Source organism: Fulmarus glacialis, unplaced genomic scaffold (genome assembly GCF_000690835.1).
Source record: "Fulmarus glacialis isolate BGI_N327 unplaced genomic scaffold, ASM69083v1 scaffold7494, whole genome shotgun sequence".
Taxonomy (NCBI): domain Eukaryota; kingdom Metazoa; phylum Chordata; class Aves; order Procellariiformes; family Procellariidae; genus Fulmarus; species Fulmarus glacialis.
Window position 1 is genome coordinate 4,348 of NW_009209867.1, and position 14,802 is coordinate 19,149.

At 42.7% G+C, this 14,802-nt stretch overlaps 1 protein-coding gene across 1 annotated transcript in view; it reads left to right on the forward strand.

Moving 5' to 3' along the window:
• Positions 1-14,092, forward strand: part of BFSP2 (beaded filament structural protein 2, phakinin) — a gene marked incomplete at both ends in the record, with an annotated part of 18,330 nt that extends 4,238 nt beyond the window's left edge. The window contains 5 exons of the mRNA XM_009576966.1: positions 4,498-4,580; positions 5,851-6,007; positions 8,300-8,461; positions 13,259-13,390; positions 13,872-14,092. Coding sequence (XP_009575261.1) covers positions 4,498-4,580; positions 5,851-6,007; positions 8,300-8,461; positions 13,259-13,390; positions 13,872-14,092 — 755 coding nt within the window. The remainder of the gene's footprint in view (positions 1-4,497; positions 4,581-5,850; positions 6,008-8,299; positions 8,462-13,258; positions 13,391-13,871) is intronic.
• Between the last annotated feature and the right edge of the window lie 710 nt (positions 14,093-14,802).

Here is a 14,802-nt window from a genome sequence, read left to right on the forward strand (position 1 = left end):
TCTCTCCAGGTATTACTTTTCCCAAGGCGATGCAACAAATGCCACTCTTGCTGCCTTTGGGTTTTCATCCTTCAGACTCTGAGAAGGGTTCAACGTGGAAAGCATGACCAAAAGCGTTACGAGTTTACTGCTTGGCATCTGAGCAGCAGGCACTGGGTTGCAGGATTTTAGCCTGATTTAGCTGTGAATTACAATGTGTTGGAGGCAATGGGCTGGTATCAACCATTTCTTTCTGTGTGCAGAAGGAAAGACTAGACCAGCATCTTCTGATCTTTCTCCAGGGAGGCATCATTTGCTTTAACTGAAGTGAACTTAAAAGCCAGATAATTTTCCATTACATGAATAATTAAACCATGAGATTCATTATCACAGGCCACACCTGAGGCCACGAATTCAGCAGCATTCAGAAAGGGATTAGGCATTTGTAAGAATAGCAAAAGTATACAAAGCTTTTGATAAAGCACAGCTAAGAATTTGAAAGGCATAGTAAATCTTGCAATTCCAAACTTGGTCAGATCTCTCTTAAAAATCAAAAGTTGCCAGGGATAAGTTCTCCCTGTAAGTGTCTGTACCACATCACCCTTCATCAAGGCTGGAGTCTACAAACTCCCTTGAAGCAGCTGGTTTTCCTTGTTGCCAGTCGTAACCCGGTAAATGGGCCAGTATGTTGATGCAGACTTTGATACTATTTTTTTGCTAAAAATTAAAATCGCATTTTCATGTCCATAAAATCACAGTGAAATCAAAGCAAATTGTTGCTGCTTTCTAGTTAAGATGTTTTATACCACAAATATTCAGTGTTAATTCAAGAGCTGAAAAAAAATCATGCTCAAAAGGTGTATGTGCATCACAGATGCAAGTGTTGAAAGACAATATGTGACTTAAAGGAGCTATTATTAGTAATAACGTTTGCATTTTTATAACAGTTCCCATCTTGGCAGTTTAAGTGCCACAGGAGCATTAGTGAATTAAGCCTCCCAGAAGCCCTGCGAGGCAGGACAGCGTTGCCTTCTGCTTCACAAGCGGAGGAGGCAACGTCTGAGTGCTTGCAGCGTTGCAAGCCCTCTCATTTCCAATGGGCACAAAGAAGGGTCTTTCCTAAACTGCTGCATCATGCGTTTTAGTACGTGTGTCAGCAAAGTGGCTACGAATCCGTCTCACTAATGCTGCGTGTTTGCATCCAGCTGTCGATTATTAGGAGAATTAAATCAAACAAAAGAGCCACTAGATGGAAGTCTTACATCTCTTCTTCTGAAGCCTAGGAAAGGGCTTTCACAGCTCACGCAAACCAGGGAGAATTTTTCGGTTTCTACATAGAAACTACCATGTAATTATTTATCCTTCAGGTTCACTGTCAAATTTAAAGCGTGCACAGCTGATTTCCAGGAAGGCTGAAAGGCTAATGCCTGCTGGCTCCCACTACAACACTCATCCCTGAAGCCTTCCAAACATTAGACTTCTTTATACCATTTTTACTTAGACGGCACAGTTCAGGTTTGTCTGCAGTTTCGGAAAGCCCTGCACTTTCTCACTGATCATTTGGCATTAGCCGCTGGTCTATGAAGAGGGGAGTCAGGTATTGACCGAGGCCTCAGGAGTATGATACCAGGGTTCTGGTAAAGACATCCACTGTGGGGCAGGTAAAAGTCACCTCAAATGTCTCAATAAAACCACAAGATTACTACTGAAAAGAACTTTTAAAAAACACTTTGTCTCCATATAGAGGCAGAAATCCAGGCAGCAGCAAATCACCGCTATTCCCTGCTTCTGCTTTCGTTGCAGCCCAAGAGCCATTTTACACAGGATTCAGCCTCTAAACTTAGCCATTAACATACCTCTGAGTGGCACTGTGTGGCTCACAGGATTTAATGTTAGCTTTGCTCGTGGGATGTTCCCAGTTCCCTCAAAGACATTCATTTTCATCAGACTTTAGGTCAGCTATTGTAACCGTGGGGGCTCACTGCCGGAGGCAAATGGGCTTGTTTTGACAGGGCAGGGCAAATCACGGGGCAGCGTTTCTGCTCCCCGATGTGAGTCAGGAAAAAAAATAAAAGCTTCTCTGACAATCCAGACGTACACGTTGGCAGGAAGACAAAATGCAGTAATTTCTGTAAAAAAAGAAAAAAGAAAAAGGAAAAAAAGGAAAAGAAAAGAAAGAAAAAGGAAAAAAGTAAAAGAAAAGAAAAAAAAAGAAAAAAAAGGAAAAAAATGGAAAAAAATAAGATTCCAATGAGGCCAAGAGTAAATTTTCTAAACATTAGGAGGAAAAAAAATTCAGAGCTTGGATGAAAGAACTGCCTCTACCTCCATGCTGCTGCCATGTAAAAACTAAATGTCTTTTCTCCACCTTTCAGGAGAAACTCGGGTCCTGCAAGGGGACCTGAGGATGGCACAGCGGCGTGGCCCCAAAGTCCCAGCTCTGCCCAGCCGCTCTGAAATGCCGCAGAAGGGACGACCCGAGGGCTGGGGAGTTAGGCCAGTGCTGGTAAAGCAGGGTTGCAAAGAAGCAGGGAGAAGGAAACAAGGGGTTGAACAATGAAGAAGAGCCAGTTCTGTGTGCAAGAGAGCACATAAAGGTCTTCTGTACCTGTGTGCTGCACGGCGGGGCTGGCTGGTTGTGCCGTGAGACACCATCTCTTTGCCCACACCTGTGGCTTTCGTAACATCTCTAACTCCTGCGTGTTCGCTGCGCTCTCTAATTTTCTCACGCCTAAACTGGGGCTTTTTTGCCCAGTGGCGGTATTCACGGGACTCCTCTCCTCTGTCTAGATGCTATTTTCATGAAACGTGTTGGAACTGCGTGTCCCTGAGATGGCCTATCCCTCTATCATACCAGTTGGAATTGGCCAAGAAATCCCACAGTTATTAAAGAAAAATGGGCCACCCATGCAATGGCATGAGCTCTGTTTCCTTTGGAAGCCCAACCGAGCTGGAGCTGTCAGGAACAGAGCTCCAGCCCCAGGCTTCCAGCCACAGCCACCTTCTCTTTTTGTTCCTAACAGCAAGTGAAAAGGAAGCAAACCACTTGTTTTAACTCTTGTGCCTCCTCAGATTTAAAAAATACAGAGTGCCTTTAATTTTATGATCCATTATGGACCTCTCAATGTGAGGAATAGGTTATTCCTCCAGATGTCTCCTTATCAGATGCCTTCATGTATTTCATATTTGTTTGCCCAAGCATTTGTAAGACATTTAGAGCAGTAAACCACTTTTCATGAGGATGAGAGTTAATTACCACATAGAAATGCTTCAGCCTTGCATGTCCACCTCCACCCCACCACCAAGCAGCAAGCCAAAGAGCAGGTAGGACCATACTAAGCAACGATCTCACTTGCGATACTTGAGATAACTTGTCTGGACGCAGCCTTGATGTCTCCACATTGCATGGCCTGCTTCACCTCAGGGGAGCAGAATGCTTCAGGGGATTTGCAATCTCATTTAGTTGCAGACTTAATTATCTAAAGAAAGACTGCTGCTTCAAGAACTTTCCTGGCCCGCTTGAAAAGCTGCTCTTATTCATGTGGTGGTTTAGTTTCAACTGCAAATCTCCATGCGTATCTCCTGAAAAAGACCACAGAGATATTCAGTTTAGCTCCTCCAGAGTGATGGCATGTCCCACGGGGCGGCTGGAGCCCTCAGACAGTTATTTGCAGAGATGATCGCTCTAAACCTGGTACCAAATTCAGCATGTCTTCGGTCCCCTCCATAGCTCAGTGCACGTGCGACTCCAGGGCAGGCAGTGGTCTTTTTTACCTTTTTATCATTTTATATAACCCTCTTGAATCACAACAGGCTGCTATGTCATAACCCTTTCAGGCTTGCTTACCCCTCAAGTACCTCCTGGGTATGAAAGATACCACCCAGAGCCACAGCAATGATACCAAGTCTTATTTGCCCAATCTTTCCAAAGTATTTCACATTCGGTGTAATAATCTTTGAAGACTGCCTGCTCCTCAAGTCTCATATCTATCGCAAAAGCTTACACAATCCCACCAGAGAAGAAAAACGATGCTCTGGGAGCTGAGGACTGCTTGCAGGCGGCATGAGCAACAAGTATTCCTTGGCTCATTGAAGAGGACAATCCTGAAGAGGACTGCTGATATGGGAAGTAGAGTAGGAACTGCGTAAGTGCTGCTTAAACTGTATCTAGAAAATATACGTGGGACTTAAATGATGAACGTACCTGGCGCACAGTAATGAGTTTTACCCCTTGCAACCAGCCGACAATCAGAATAAATGTGTTTCCACAAGAAGATGAATGCTTAGGAGCAATGAACAGTTTGATGACAAATTGCAGCCTATTTACAGAGAATTTGTGAATGTATACGTAAAAAATCAATTGATTAAATTATCTGGAATGAGTCACTTGAACAGCCCTAGGCTAAAGGATTATTTTTGGAATCAAAGCTATACATCTGCTTAAGGTACATGTACAGTGCATGTAGCTAATGTGCTGAAGCTCTTCATTGCTTGAGCTCTGTTGTCTCTTTCTTCTAGGTGGGCGAAGCAGTCCTTGAAAATGCTCGACTTATGCTGCACACTGAGAACATTCAAGCCTGTGCTGAAGATTTTAAAGACAGGTAGTCTTGTGGTGGCACCTACCTGGCCACTTCCTTTGAAACTTTGTCTTGGCAAGCACTGACTCTATAGGGAAGTAATACTTAGTGAATAGAACGGGCTCGTTCTTTTAAGTTGAATATTCAACTCATTTTGTGGCTTTACATCCAGCAAGCCACACTCATATTTTAGTTCAGTTTTAAAAAATATGTTTTAAAAATGTCAGCTGACTTGGACAAGCAGTCTACATAACAAAAACAATGTCAAATCAATCCACGGCAGAGTAAAAGCTCCTAATTCTCGCTGGGATCAGCTGCCCCTTTCCCAGGCTGTTGAACTCCCAGCAACGAAGGTGGCTCTCAAGGGGCAGAGTGCAGGTCTTGTTTATGAAGCTGGCTCCTGTCTAACCTGCCAACACCCCTGTCTAACCTCCCTGGCCACCAGGTCCCCAGGCTGGATGGGTTTGACACAAAAGCCTCCCACCTCTCCTCCCAGGAGATTCGCCATGCAACCCAGCCACATTTTCAGTGAAAAGCCTAAAATGAAAAGGTACAGACAAAAGCAATGCAGCAAGCAGCGCTGTACAATAGCAACTGCCTGCCATAATTTTCCCTGCCATTGCAACCACAGTTTAGAAACTAGCCATTTGCTTTAACAGCAATTCTAGTTGACAAACCAGCTGCTCAAATTTCCTATTTATTTTGATACCACGAAGATTTGGTCTTAAGGATGGGCTGGGACCCTGGAACGTAGACCAGACTTCCATCAGCATGTTCATTAGTAAAAGTAATGCTTGATGCACGCGTGTTTTCTTTAACCATGGCTCTGAAAAGTTCTTATGTAGATGAATGAGCAGTTATTCTCATTTTACAGCCAAGCAAACAGAGAAAAAGCCACCCATAGTCATACTGTATATAAATACCAGATCTAGCAAGAGACCACGTGCCTCTCCGTGCTTATTCAGGAATCCTATCAGGCTGATAACCACCGTAGCGCAGACTGCTAACTTGGCCTGTTTTATTACACTGAATTAATGACAGGGTACTTCAACCGGTTAAATTCGAGTATAGTGAGACAAGGTGAGAGCAAAGTATATCTTCTGTGTTCTGTACCTCTGTCTGGGACACATGAGATAATTAGCACAAATGGTGTCATTTAAAAAAAAAAAGGCATTTTTTCTTGCTGAGCTGTGCCGTATTAAGGTTTGGTGTTTTTTTTTTCTTTGCAGGTATGAAAATGATCTTGCTCAGCTGTGCTGTATTAAGGTTTGGTGTTTTTTTTTTTTCTTTGCAGGTATGAAAATGAGCAGCCATTCAGAAAGGCAGTGGAAGATGAAATTAATTCCCTATATAAAGTGATTGATGATGCTAATTTAACTAAAATGGATCTGGAGAGTCAGATAGAGAGCATGAAAGAAGAACTAAATTTGCTGTCAAAGAACCACGAAGAAGTAAGTCCAGACTCAGGACACTGCAAAACCAATGTGTTCCTGTTTCATCCAGTTGGTATCATACATCTAGCGCAAAGCAAGCACTAAAAAGTTCCGCCTGCCATATCTGGTTGGGGGGATTCTCCTGAAACCTGCTCCTATTTCTCTCTTCTCTGTTAACTTAAATCACTAACCTCTGAGGCATGATCAAATTACTTACATTTAAGTTTTAACTCTTTCTCATCTAATAAATATGACATGGAAGATATGTCATCACTTCATTTCTTGCTAGACACCACATGATGGTCATGGAGTTGCACGGTCACATATGAGGATATCTCAACAGTGAGGTCTGATTCTCAGCCAGAGATGTGAAGAGAGAATGCCTGTGCAGGGAACAAGCTCTGGTCCTGCTGCACTAACACTGAGCGTTAACTGGGCTCTTCTGAAAAATTCCTGCTTGGTTTAGCAAGCTGCTCGGTTCCTGAAACCGAGTCTCTCCTGAGCAATGCACCACTGAAGCAAGTCACAGGGACAGGCAGCTGGAAGGGAAGCCCATTATTACCCAATTTTGCAACACTTTCCCACTTACTCATTACATTCACCAGCAGTATCTGCATGAAGGTGGTTTATTCCCTTCAGCAGGGGTTTCAGGACTGGACCCAAATCAGCATCTTTACTGATGGGGGCTCGAATATGGAGCTACTACTAATCCCACATATGGGACAGCAAGCAATTGGGCTCATGCCTCAAAAGCAAACGAGAGCTTGAATTGAGATGGCTCACGGAAGCGAGGCACTATCCTACCTTACATTTCTTACAGGTTATTTCTCCAACCACAAGATTTCAGCAACATTGGCAGGCATATGGAGACAGGTTGCAAAGATGAGGTTGCTTCATCCCCTGCCTACTCTCATGAGTCTAATCCCACGGCTGGCACTTTGCAGAAAATAATCTGTGGCTTCAGCACCACTGCACGGCATGAGAAAGATGGAAGTTTTAGATAAGAGGGAAAACAGAAAATTGATAGAAATACACAAGATCCCCTTTAAACCTCTGTGTATTGCAATGATTGCTGTGAAACCAGAAAATTTGGACTGATGTTGTTTTCTGCCCATATATATGGCATAACGAGAATAACAGCTTTCCAACGGCTCCTCTCACTCTGCATTTAGCCAGCGCGGAGCCCTTGCAAGTGGAAGGATGCTCCTTTCGTCACCCGTTGGGAGTATCTGAGCATTTGCAGAATGACCCCAGCACAGAGCTGGTTTTCCCATGGCAGCGGCACCAGGGGAAGCTGCTCAAGAGAAGTCACAGAATAAAGGCTGGAAGCAACTATTGCAATTACTCCAGATGAGCTCTGGCACAATAAAGTCCCAAGGACTTTCCTGAACTAATTCAAACCTTTCTTTCCTCCAGTGTCCTACTAGGAAATCCATGTCAAGTCCTTTTGAAGCTTTTGTGTACTTGGAGTGGGCACATTTTGAGGCTTTCATTCATGCAGGTTCATAATCCACATATACTTGCCCATCCTTTTTTTCCAGTACTGTCACTGTCAGGGGCCACTGCCTACAAATACAATTCCCAAATGCTTTTACACCACTTTTTTTTGCTTGTGTCAATAGCACATATAAACTGATTGATGTGAAAGCATTGTGGTGCCAGACAGTTCAGATACATACATGTGCAAATCTCATTGATTCTTGTGTTCCTGAACAGCGTGTACAACTGATGTGCTACCTTTAAGCATGCAGTTCTAGACACACTAATTCTCTCCTGCTTACGTGTTTTTGGAGCACTTATAGGTAAAGAAAGAACAGAATGCTGTCACAGAGAAGGAGAGTGCTCTTCATCTAACATGCACATGCATAAAAGCACACGTGGCTCACACAAGCTGCAAGGCTGTAGAGCTCCTGCTGTTTTGCACAACTTGTTGTATCTCCCAGTAGAGGCATGTGTATGCTATTGCATAGTGCAATATAGTTGCGGTCCTGGGTGTGCAGCATGTGTGTATGTCAAGCTCTGGCTGCTGGAGAAACTTGCCACTGTGAGAGGGCTGCTCCAGGCAGTGCCCTGGTGCAGGGCTTCAGTCTCCTTCCACCAAGGGGAACTCCAGCAAGATTCCTCATGCAGAAGCAAAGCAAATCCACATCTGAAGAAGAAACTCTCCAGGGCACTAAATCATTCATGTAGAGACCAAATTTAATTACTCCCTCTGTTTGTGGAACCAAAAGAGCTCTTCCTCGAGCCCCTCCAAAGCTACCATTCAATTGTCCAGTTCACCTTCTTTTATGTCTGTTATTTTTGTTCAAGGATGTGAAGATGTTATACAAGCAGCTTGCTGGATCTCAGCTGGAAGAACTTGATGTTCCCCTGGGAAGTGGCCTGGATGACATACTGGAAAAAATCAGAATCCATTGGGAGAGAGACATTGAAAAGAATCGTGCTGAGACAGGTGCCCTGCTCCGTACCAAGGTAAGCGCTCTGTAACTCACTCCAACATTAAGGGATTTGAAGCAAACACAAAATCTGTCTAATACTCTGCAGTAACTTTGAGGGCTGAGTGTTTGGTTTTTTCTTGAAAAAAAGATGGTAAAAATCTAAAGGATTTTGGTCCAAGTCCATTAGAAAATACACTCATAAGTATCAGTGACTTTCTTGGGATGTACAGAGTTAAGCAGCAGTGGAAGTGACCCTGCTGATATCACAGGTATCTATAGAAGACTTCTAAGGGCTCTGAAATGTTGGCTGAGAAAAACAAACTTCATCAGTCGATACCTTCTGGGTTGGATAAGCCACAGTCGTTACCCTTCTTACCAGGGCCATTCCTCCACTGAACAATTTACAGGGGTCTATAAATCAAAAAGGCAAAATACATCGCTCTAATTACACAGCTACAGACTCCTTGTGGGTTTCTCCTTGATATTGTTTCCTTTGGCAGTGGTGGGAAAATTGGATATTAACTTAGAAATTAAAAGTGATGATAATAGCCATTCCCTTTAAAAGTTCTCTCCTCTCCTGATGCTGAGTCTGAAACAGTCTTTTAATGCAGCTTTTTCTCTGTCATGAAGGAACACTCATTTTCCAAAGTGGCTGGCTGAAATAAGTATTTTTGCAGAGCTGAAGCATTAAGTCTAGTGCACGATCCTATATTTTAGTAGCCATCTCATTCTGAGTTGGCTATTACAGCAGATCATAGCACACCAAATTGTAATTACAGCTGTGCTATAGAAATATTTAGCAAAAACATGGCCCCTCCTGTTCCATGGTACAGAGGTGCTATGAGAGGAGTAGAGGATAGTGTAGCCAACCTGCAGGAAGAAAAGCAAGAAATATGTTTGCAAAGATATATGCAAGCTCTGAGTAGGTGTTTATTTTCAAAATAAAGAAGAAAAATCCTGTGACAACAGTGATACCAAAGGTGCTAGGGAATGTACAAGCAGCCAACCAGAGGAGTTTATCCCAGAGATCCCATCAAGTTCGTGAACAGGCCAGACGGTTACTAAGCAAAGTTTCCATAAGGTTAGTCTGCGGGGGCCTGACTTTCAGCTTGTGCAGCCCAAAGGAAGTCAGTGACACAGTAAAAAACTACATGAGCCCAGCGAGTGCCTCCACACGAAGCATATGCAGCCCTGAAAAGCCAGAGCATCCTCAGTAGCCTCCTAAGCTTTTCCTAGAAAATCCGTTCCTGGGCCATTGCCCGGGTTTCAGCAAAATGAGCATTACTCTGATGGCACCAAATTCTTCAGTGTCCCCCACTCTCCTGTCCTGCTTGTTCCTGTTCCTCCTCCTCCTGTGCAAACACACCCTCACAACTTCTTTCTTCCCATTTCTTTCATACCTTCAATATCTGGTCTTTCGACTGCAGAGAGCTATCATTTGGGGAGAAAACTGCCAGCTCATACTAGACTGATCACTGGATCCCACTATTGTGTTTTTGATTGTGGCCAACACCAGATGCTGCAGAGAAACACCAATAAACAGACATCCCTACTTAACCATCTTAGTCTAAGCTCTTACTAGTTTAACTTGTTCCTGGTTTGGTTTGATTTTTTAATGGGAGGAAGAATCAGAATATCACAGATTTCTGGAAAGATTAGTTTCAGTTCGGAGCAGGTTCTGGTATGACATTCTAGGTTTTTTTGTCCCCAAATAGACCTCTCATTAAACCCAGATGATGCAGTTTTGTATCTCATACGGTTTTGTTTCTCATACAGATCTATTCAGATTATTGCTATTTACACAGATAACAAGAGTTCTGCTAATCATGTTCAGCCCTTTTTTCAACTAAGCTTGTGGACTTATATCATCTTATGTGGCTAAGTTGCACCATTTGGTTATCCACACTGTGAAAAATTTGTCCTTGCTCTTTTGCAACATCAGAGGAGAGAGAGTAGTTCCCTCCTCTCCTTTGCTCTTCATTACTATTTTCTTTAATCTCTCTTTGTGAGTTTTCCTTGGTCCCTAATGCTTTAATTTCCTTTCTCTGCACCTGTGGCTGTGACCAGTTGAGACCAAGGTATTTCAAATGGTGTCCTAGCACTGACTTAGATGTCAGGGCAGTACTTCTGTTATTTTCTGACCGATTCCCTTGCCTCATTTGCTTTGTCTTCTGACTAGACTTGCAGTCTTAGCTAGATTTTTCACAGGTATTCAGGCACCAAAACATACCAATTTATATTCATACCTAACAGGCTTTCACACAGGATTTTTTTAGGTAAGCAACCTCAAAACTCCAGTCCATTAGTTTGAGCTCTTCTTTGTCCATAATGCTCAAAACCTTTCCCTGAGTTGACACAAGTGATTTAAACCCTTGTAAGGCACACAAGCTGCTTAATATTTTCCCCTGAAACATGCTTCACTTAATGATGTGGCACTGTTCATTCATGTAGTTTGATTCCACACATCCACCCCTGCTCATTGCTAATCTATATTGTCTTCTGCCCTCCATAAATCCTTCTAGTTCATGATTTATCCCCAAGGCAGTAAACCTTGAGGCATCAAGCTGTTAAACTTCTGTCATAATGGAACTAGACCTTAACCCTCCTCTTGACCCCCTTGTCCTGTCTCTTGACCCCCTGTTTATCCATGGCAATGCTCTACCCCGAGCACATGATTACACAGCTTCCTCTGTTGTCCCCTATGCTAGATCTTGAAAAAGGTTTTGAAAAATCTTGTGAATTATGTCAACTGTTTCTCGCTTCTTTGCTACTTTGCTACCACATTCCCAGAACTCTTAAGAGCTTATCAAAGTCACTTTCCTTCTGCAGATACCAAGCCGATCAGACCCTGGACACAACACCCTGGTTGGTGTTCTATCCCTAATCATCCTTTAATTATCTTGATTCCATGAAAAACGAAAAACAGACTAATGAGATATTCTGCACTCTCGCACAACACCTCAGAACTGTTCAGACGTGCTTGAAATCCACACATTCCTAGGAAACTCAAGCACCAAAATGATAAAGATTTAGGAGGATGATTTCATCCTTTCCTTCCATTAATCCAGTTGTTTGTAGGCACCAGAATTCGGTATAGCCTTTCCCTTGTGAAGCACATCAGGAATAGGAAGAGCAAAGCCCCCAGACAACATGAATTGCCTAGTGAAGAGGGCACAAAGACTACGTCTTCTCTACAGAAGGAACCCCAAAGCTGAGGCCAAGTGTCATGCCCAGCAGCATGGACCCTCCACATGGACTCTTGAGGCGACTCAGCTGGTAATCCTGTAAAGAGGATGGGGAAACCTTGTGTGTATCAAAAGCTTTAGAGCTCATTCAGTGTGTGCTTACTTGCTGTGTCATCCTCAGTATTTAGGGCCTGCTGTGGCCACATCCATCTACTCCATCTGCCTGTTCTACCATTCACATCACTAATGTCAGGTAGCCATGACAGCTTAGGGTAACTCCTGGAGGAGTCTCAACATCACCTGTGGTGAGGGCAAGTTGGATTTATAGGTAGCATTTGGGCCACCAGCAAAGTAAATGTGAATGAGAGATGCCAGGTTATAAATATAGATGCAAAGGCACCCTCCCTCCCTATGTATCTTTTTAAAAAGAGGCATTTATAGTCCTCGTACCACAATAATGTGCAGACTACACTCTCAAGACAATTTAGGAGACACAAGTTACTCCAGAGTGGCAGGTCCATGATCACTAGGCTGGGTTCACCAAGACCAGTGAGGTGGGATTATGTCTCTCTGAAGCACAAGCCCCTATTAAAGTATTTCTGGAAAATACAGGCACTGTGCAATTTGCTGGAAAGGACAGTTTTGGTGTTTGGATTGAAATTCAGCCCTCTGCAACACAGGTTCATACATCCTAAGTTCTGTTTGAGACTTAACTGGCACTTAAACGACCTTTTGCACCTGAGATTATTTCATTCACAATGACCAAGGTGTGGGGTTCACACGGAGGTACCAAAAAAAAATTATAAAAATAATTTCTGGTGCATGGTCCCATATTTTTTTTAAATTTGATCTTACTTTTAAAATTAAAAAATGCATAATCAGAAAAGCAGGACAGGGTCAAGATGAATTTTCAGAGTGGAATGGAAGTATTTTGCATAGTTTAACTTTAGCGTCAGCCAGAAGAAATGTAGGTTTTGACTGAAGAATTGTATTTGCTAGAGAGCCCAGAGCTCTGGACTGAAAACCTTGATCTCAGCCCTCATTAAAAAGTATAGAAATTTTATTTTTACTAAGGTACCTTTTCCTTCACCTATTTTCAAGGAGCCTGAACTAAAGACATATAAAAAACCACAAGCAACAAGAGCAGGAAATTGCATAAGAATATCGTAATTCAATTAATAGAAGTTATTTTTCTGACTTCTGTGATATGACTTGCTCTCTCACTCATAGAATCCTATGTGAAAAATCAAGGTGTAAATACTTCTGAAATCCAATAGACCAAGTGAAAACACTTAACTTTTAAAACAATATTATAGTATAGCTCCAAAATGAAGAATTACAGCAACGTTTTCTTTTTATAGGTCATTTTAAACATACTAGTATGAATGCTGAACAGCTTTTGTTGACATAGATAAAATATAGATACTTATATGTATAAGCCATTTTACAGTAAATGCATAGAAAATATGATAATTTTGACACTAAGAAGTATCCAGAATTGTTCAACCGAGGGATTTAATATACAAGAATCAAACTTAAAGTCAGAATTGCCACAAACTGTGAAAATACCAACTGTCAGTTTGGTATGTAAGGAAACAAAAATGTAATTTGAGTAGGCTGTGACAACAGTCGCAATCTTTTACCAGCAACAGGCTGAAACGATGGCTGCTGTGCGAACCCAGGAGGAAATGCTGGTAGAGGGTCTCAGAACTGAGTTCCATGAAACTGCCTGCAAAATACAGAGCTTGCAAGCAGAAACCGAATCTTTGAGAACCTTGGTAAGTAATGTTGGGTTTTCAATGGATATGTTCTGTGCGAAACCAACATGCCTTCTGAGGAAAACATTCCCGTCTTGGGTTGCAGACTTAAGAATAAATCCCGTTGTCCAGCGGATACTGCTTCCAGAGATGCCAGGCATTTCTGGGCTCTTCTTGATTGACGTGGTGCACTAAGTGGAGCACATTTGACAAGCAGAAAATTTCAATCTTCAGTGTCTTCATACTCAATAATAATCTCACTAAGATTGCTGGTTGGGTAGTACTTGACAATGTGAAGAATATCTGCGCCTTGTAACCAAAGTAGTTCAACTTTTGTCATGGTAATACACATTTTTCAAATTATCTAAAGAAAGGAGTTCTCAAAATATTACATCTCACTTAAGCACATTCAACAGAGATATTGGCCAAACCTGAATAAAAATCACTATGATGAAGCATATGAAACCTGACTGTTTCAATGTCTGCTGTCCTGCCCTTACAGAAGAGGGGTCTGGAGAATTCTTTATATGACGCCAAACACTGGCACGACATCGAACTGCAGAACCTAGGTTCTGTCATTTCCAAGCTGGAGGCAGAGATGGGAGAAATCAAAGTAGAAACCGAGCAGCAGCAACGGGATCGTGAAAATCTGCTGACCAGCAAACAACAGCTGGAGAAAGACATTGCTGCATATCACTGCCTTCTGGATGGAGAACAAAGCAGGTACTTCTCCTTGAAAGCAAGTGTGCCATGAGGATGGAGAACACGTGCTCCCTGGGAAGGGGTTGTGAGGTTGCTGGAAGAAGGAGGACTAGGGTGGTTCTCATGTTTCATAAGGCTGGGTGGTAGATGGTGAGGTTTAGAGAAGCTGCCAAAGGGGGAGAACACCCCAAATCCAGTCGTGCAGAGATTCCTGATGTATTGGAGATGGGTGGTTTCCAGCACTGCCGCTGAAGGATGAGTTTTAGGAATAAGCCAGCAGATCTGTAAGTTTCACTTCCCTGAACATTTGAGATGTGAGATTAAAAAGCTACTACAGCATCTGAGGGCTACATTAGTGGCTGTAAAGCAGCTGTGTTGTTGTTTCTTGCCTTGGGTACATTATGCCTTCCCTCCTCCTCCCACTATACAGTCTAAATATTAAAGCTGTGATCCTGGGGAAACTCCCTTTCTAAGCACACAAGTTCCCCCCAAAATCCGAGGACAGAATCTGGCCCACTGACTGTACCTTTTGTGAAGAAACACAGTTCAGACTCTTCACATTTGTCCTCTGGCAATAACCTGTAAACACCTTTACAGTGGTTGGGTTGCTTGGTTGGGCTTTTTTAAGATCCTTAATCACCATTAGTCATGGAACCTCTGAGAATCTGATCGACAGATTTTGATTTGCTCTTCTGCTCAGGTCAGGGAGAAATTTTTTATAATCGGATCCT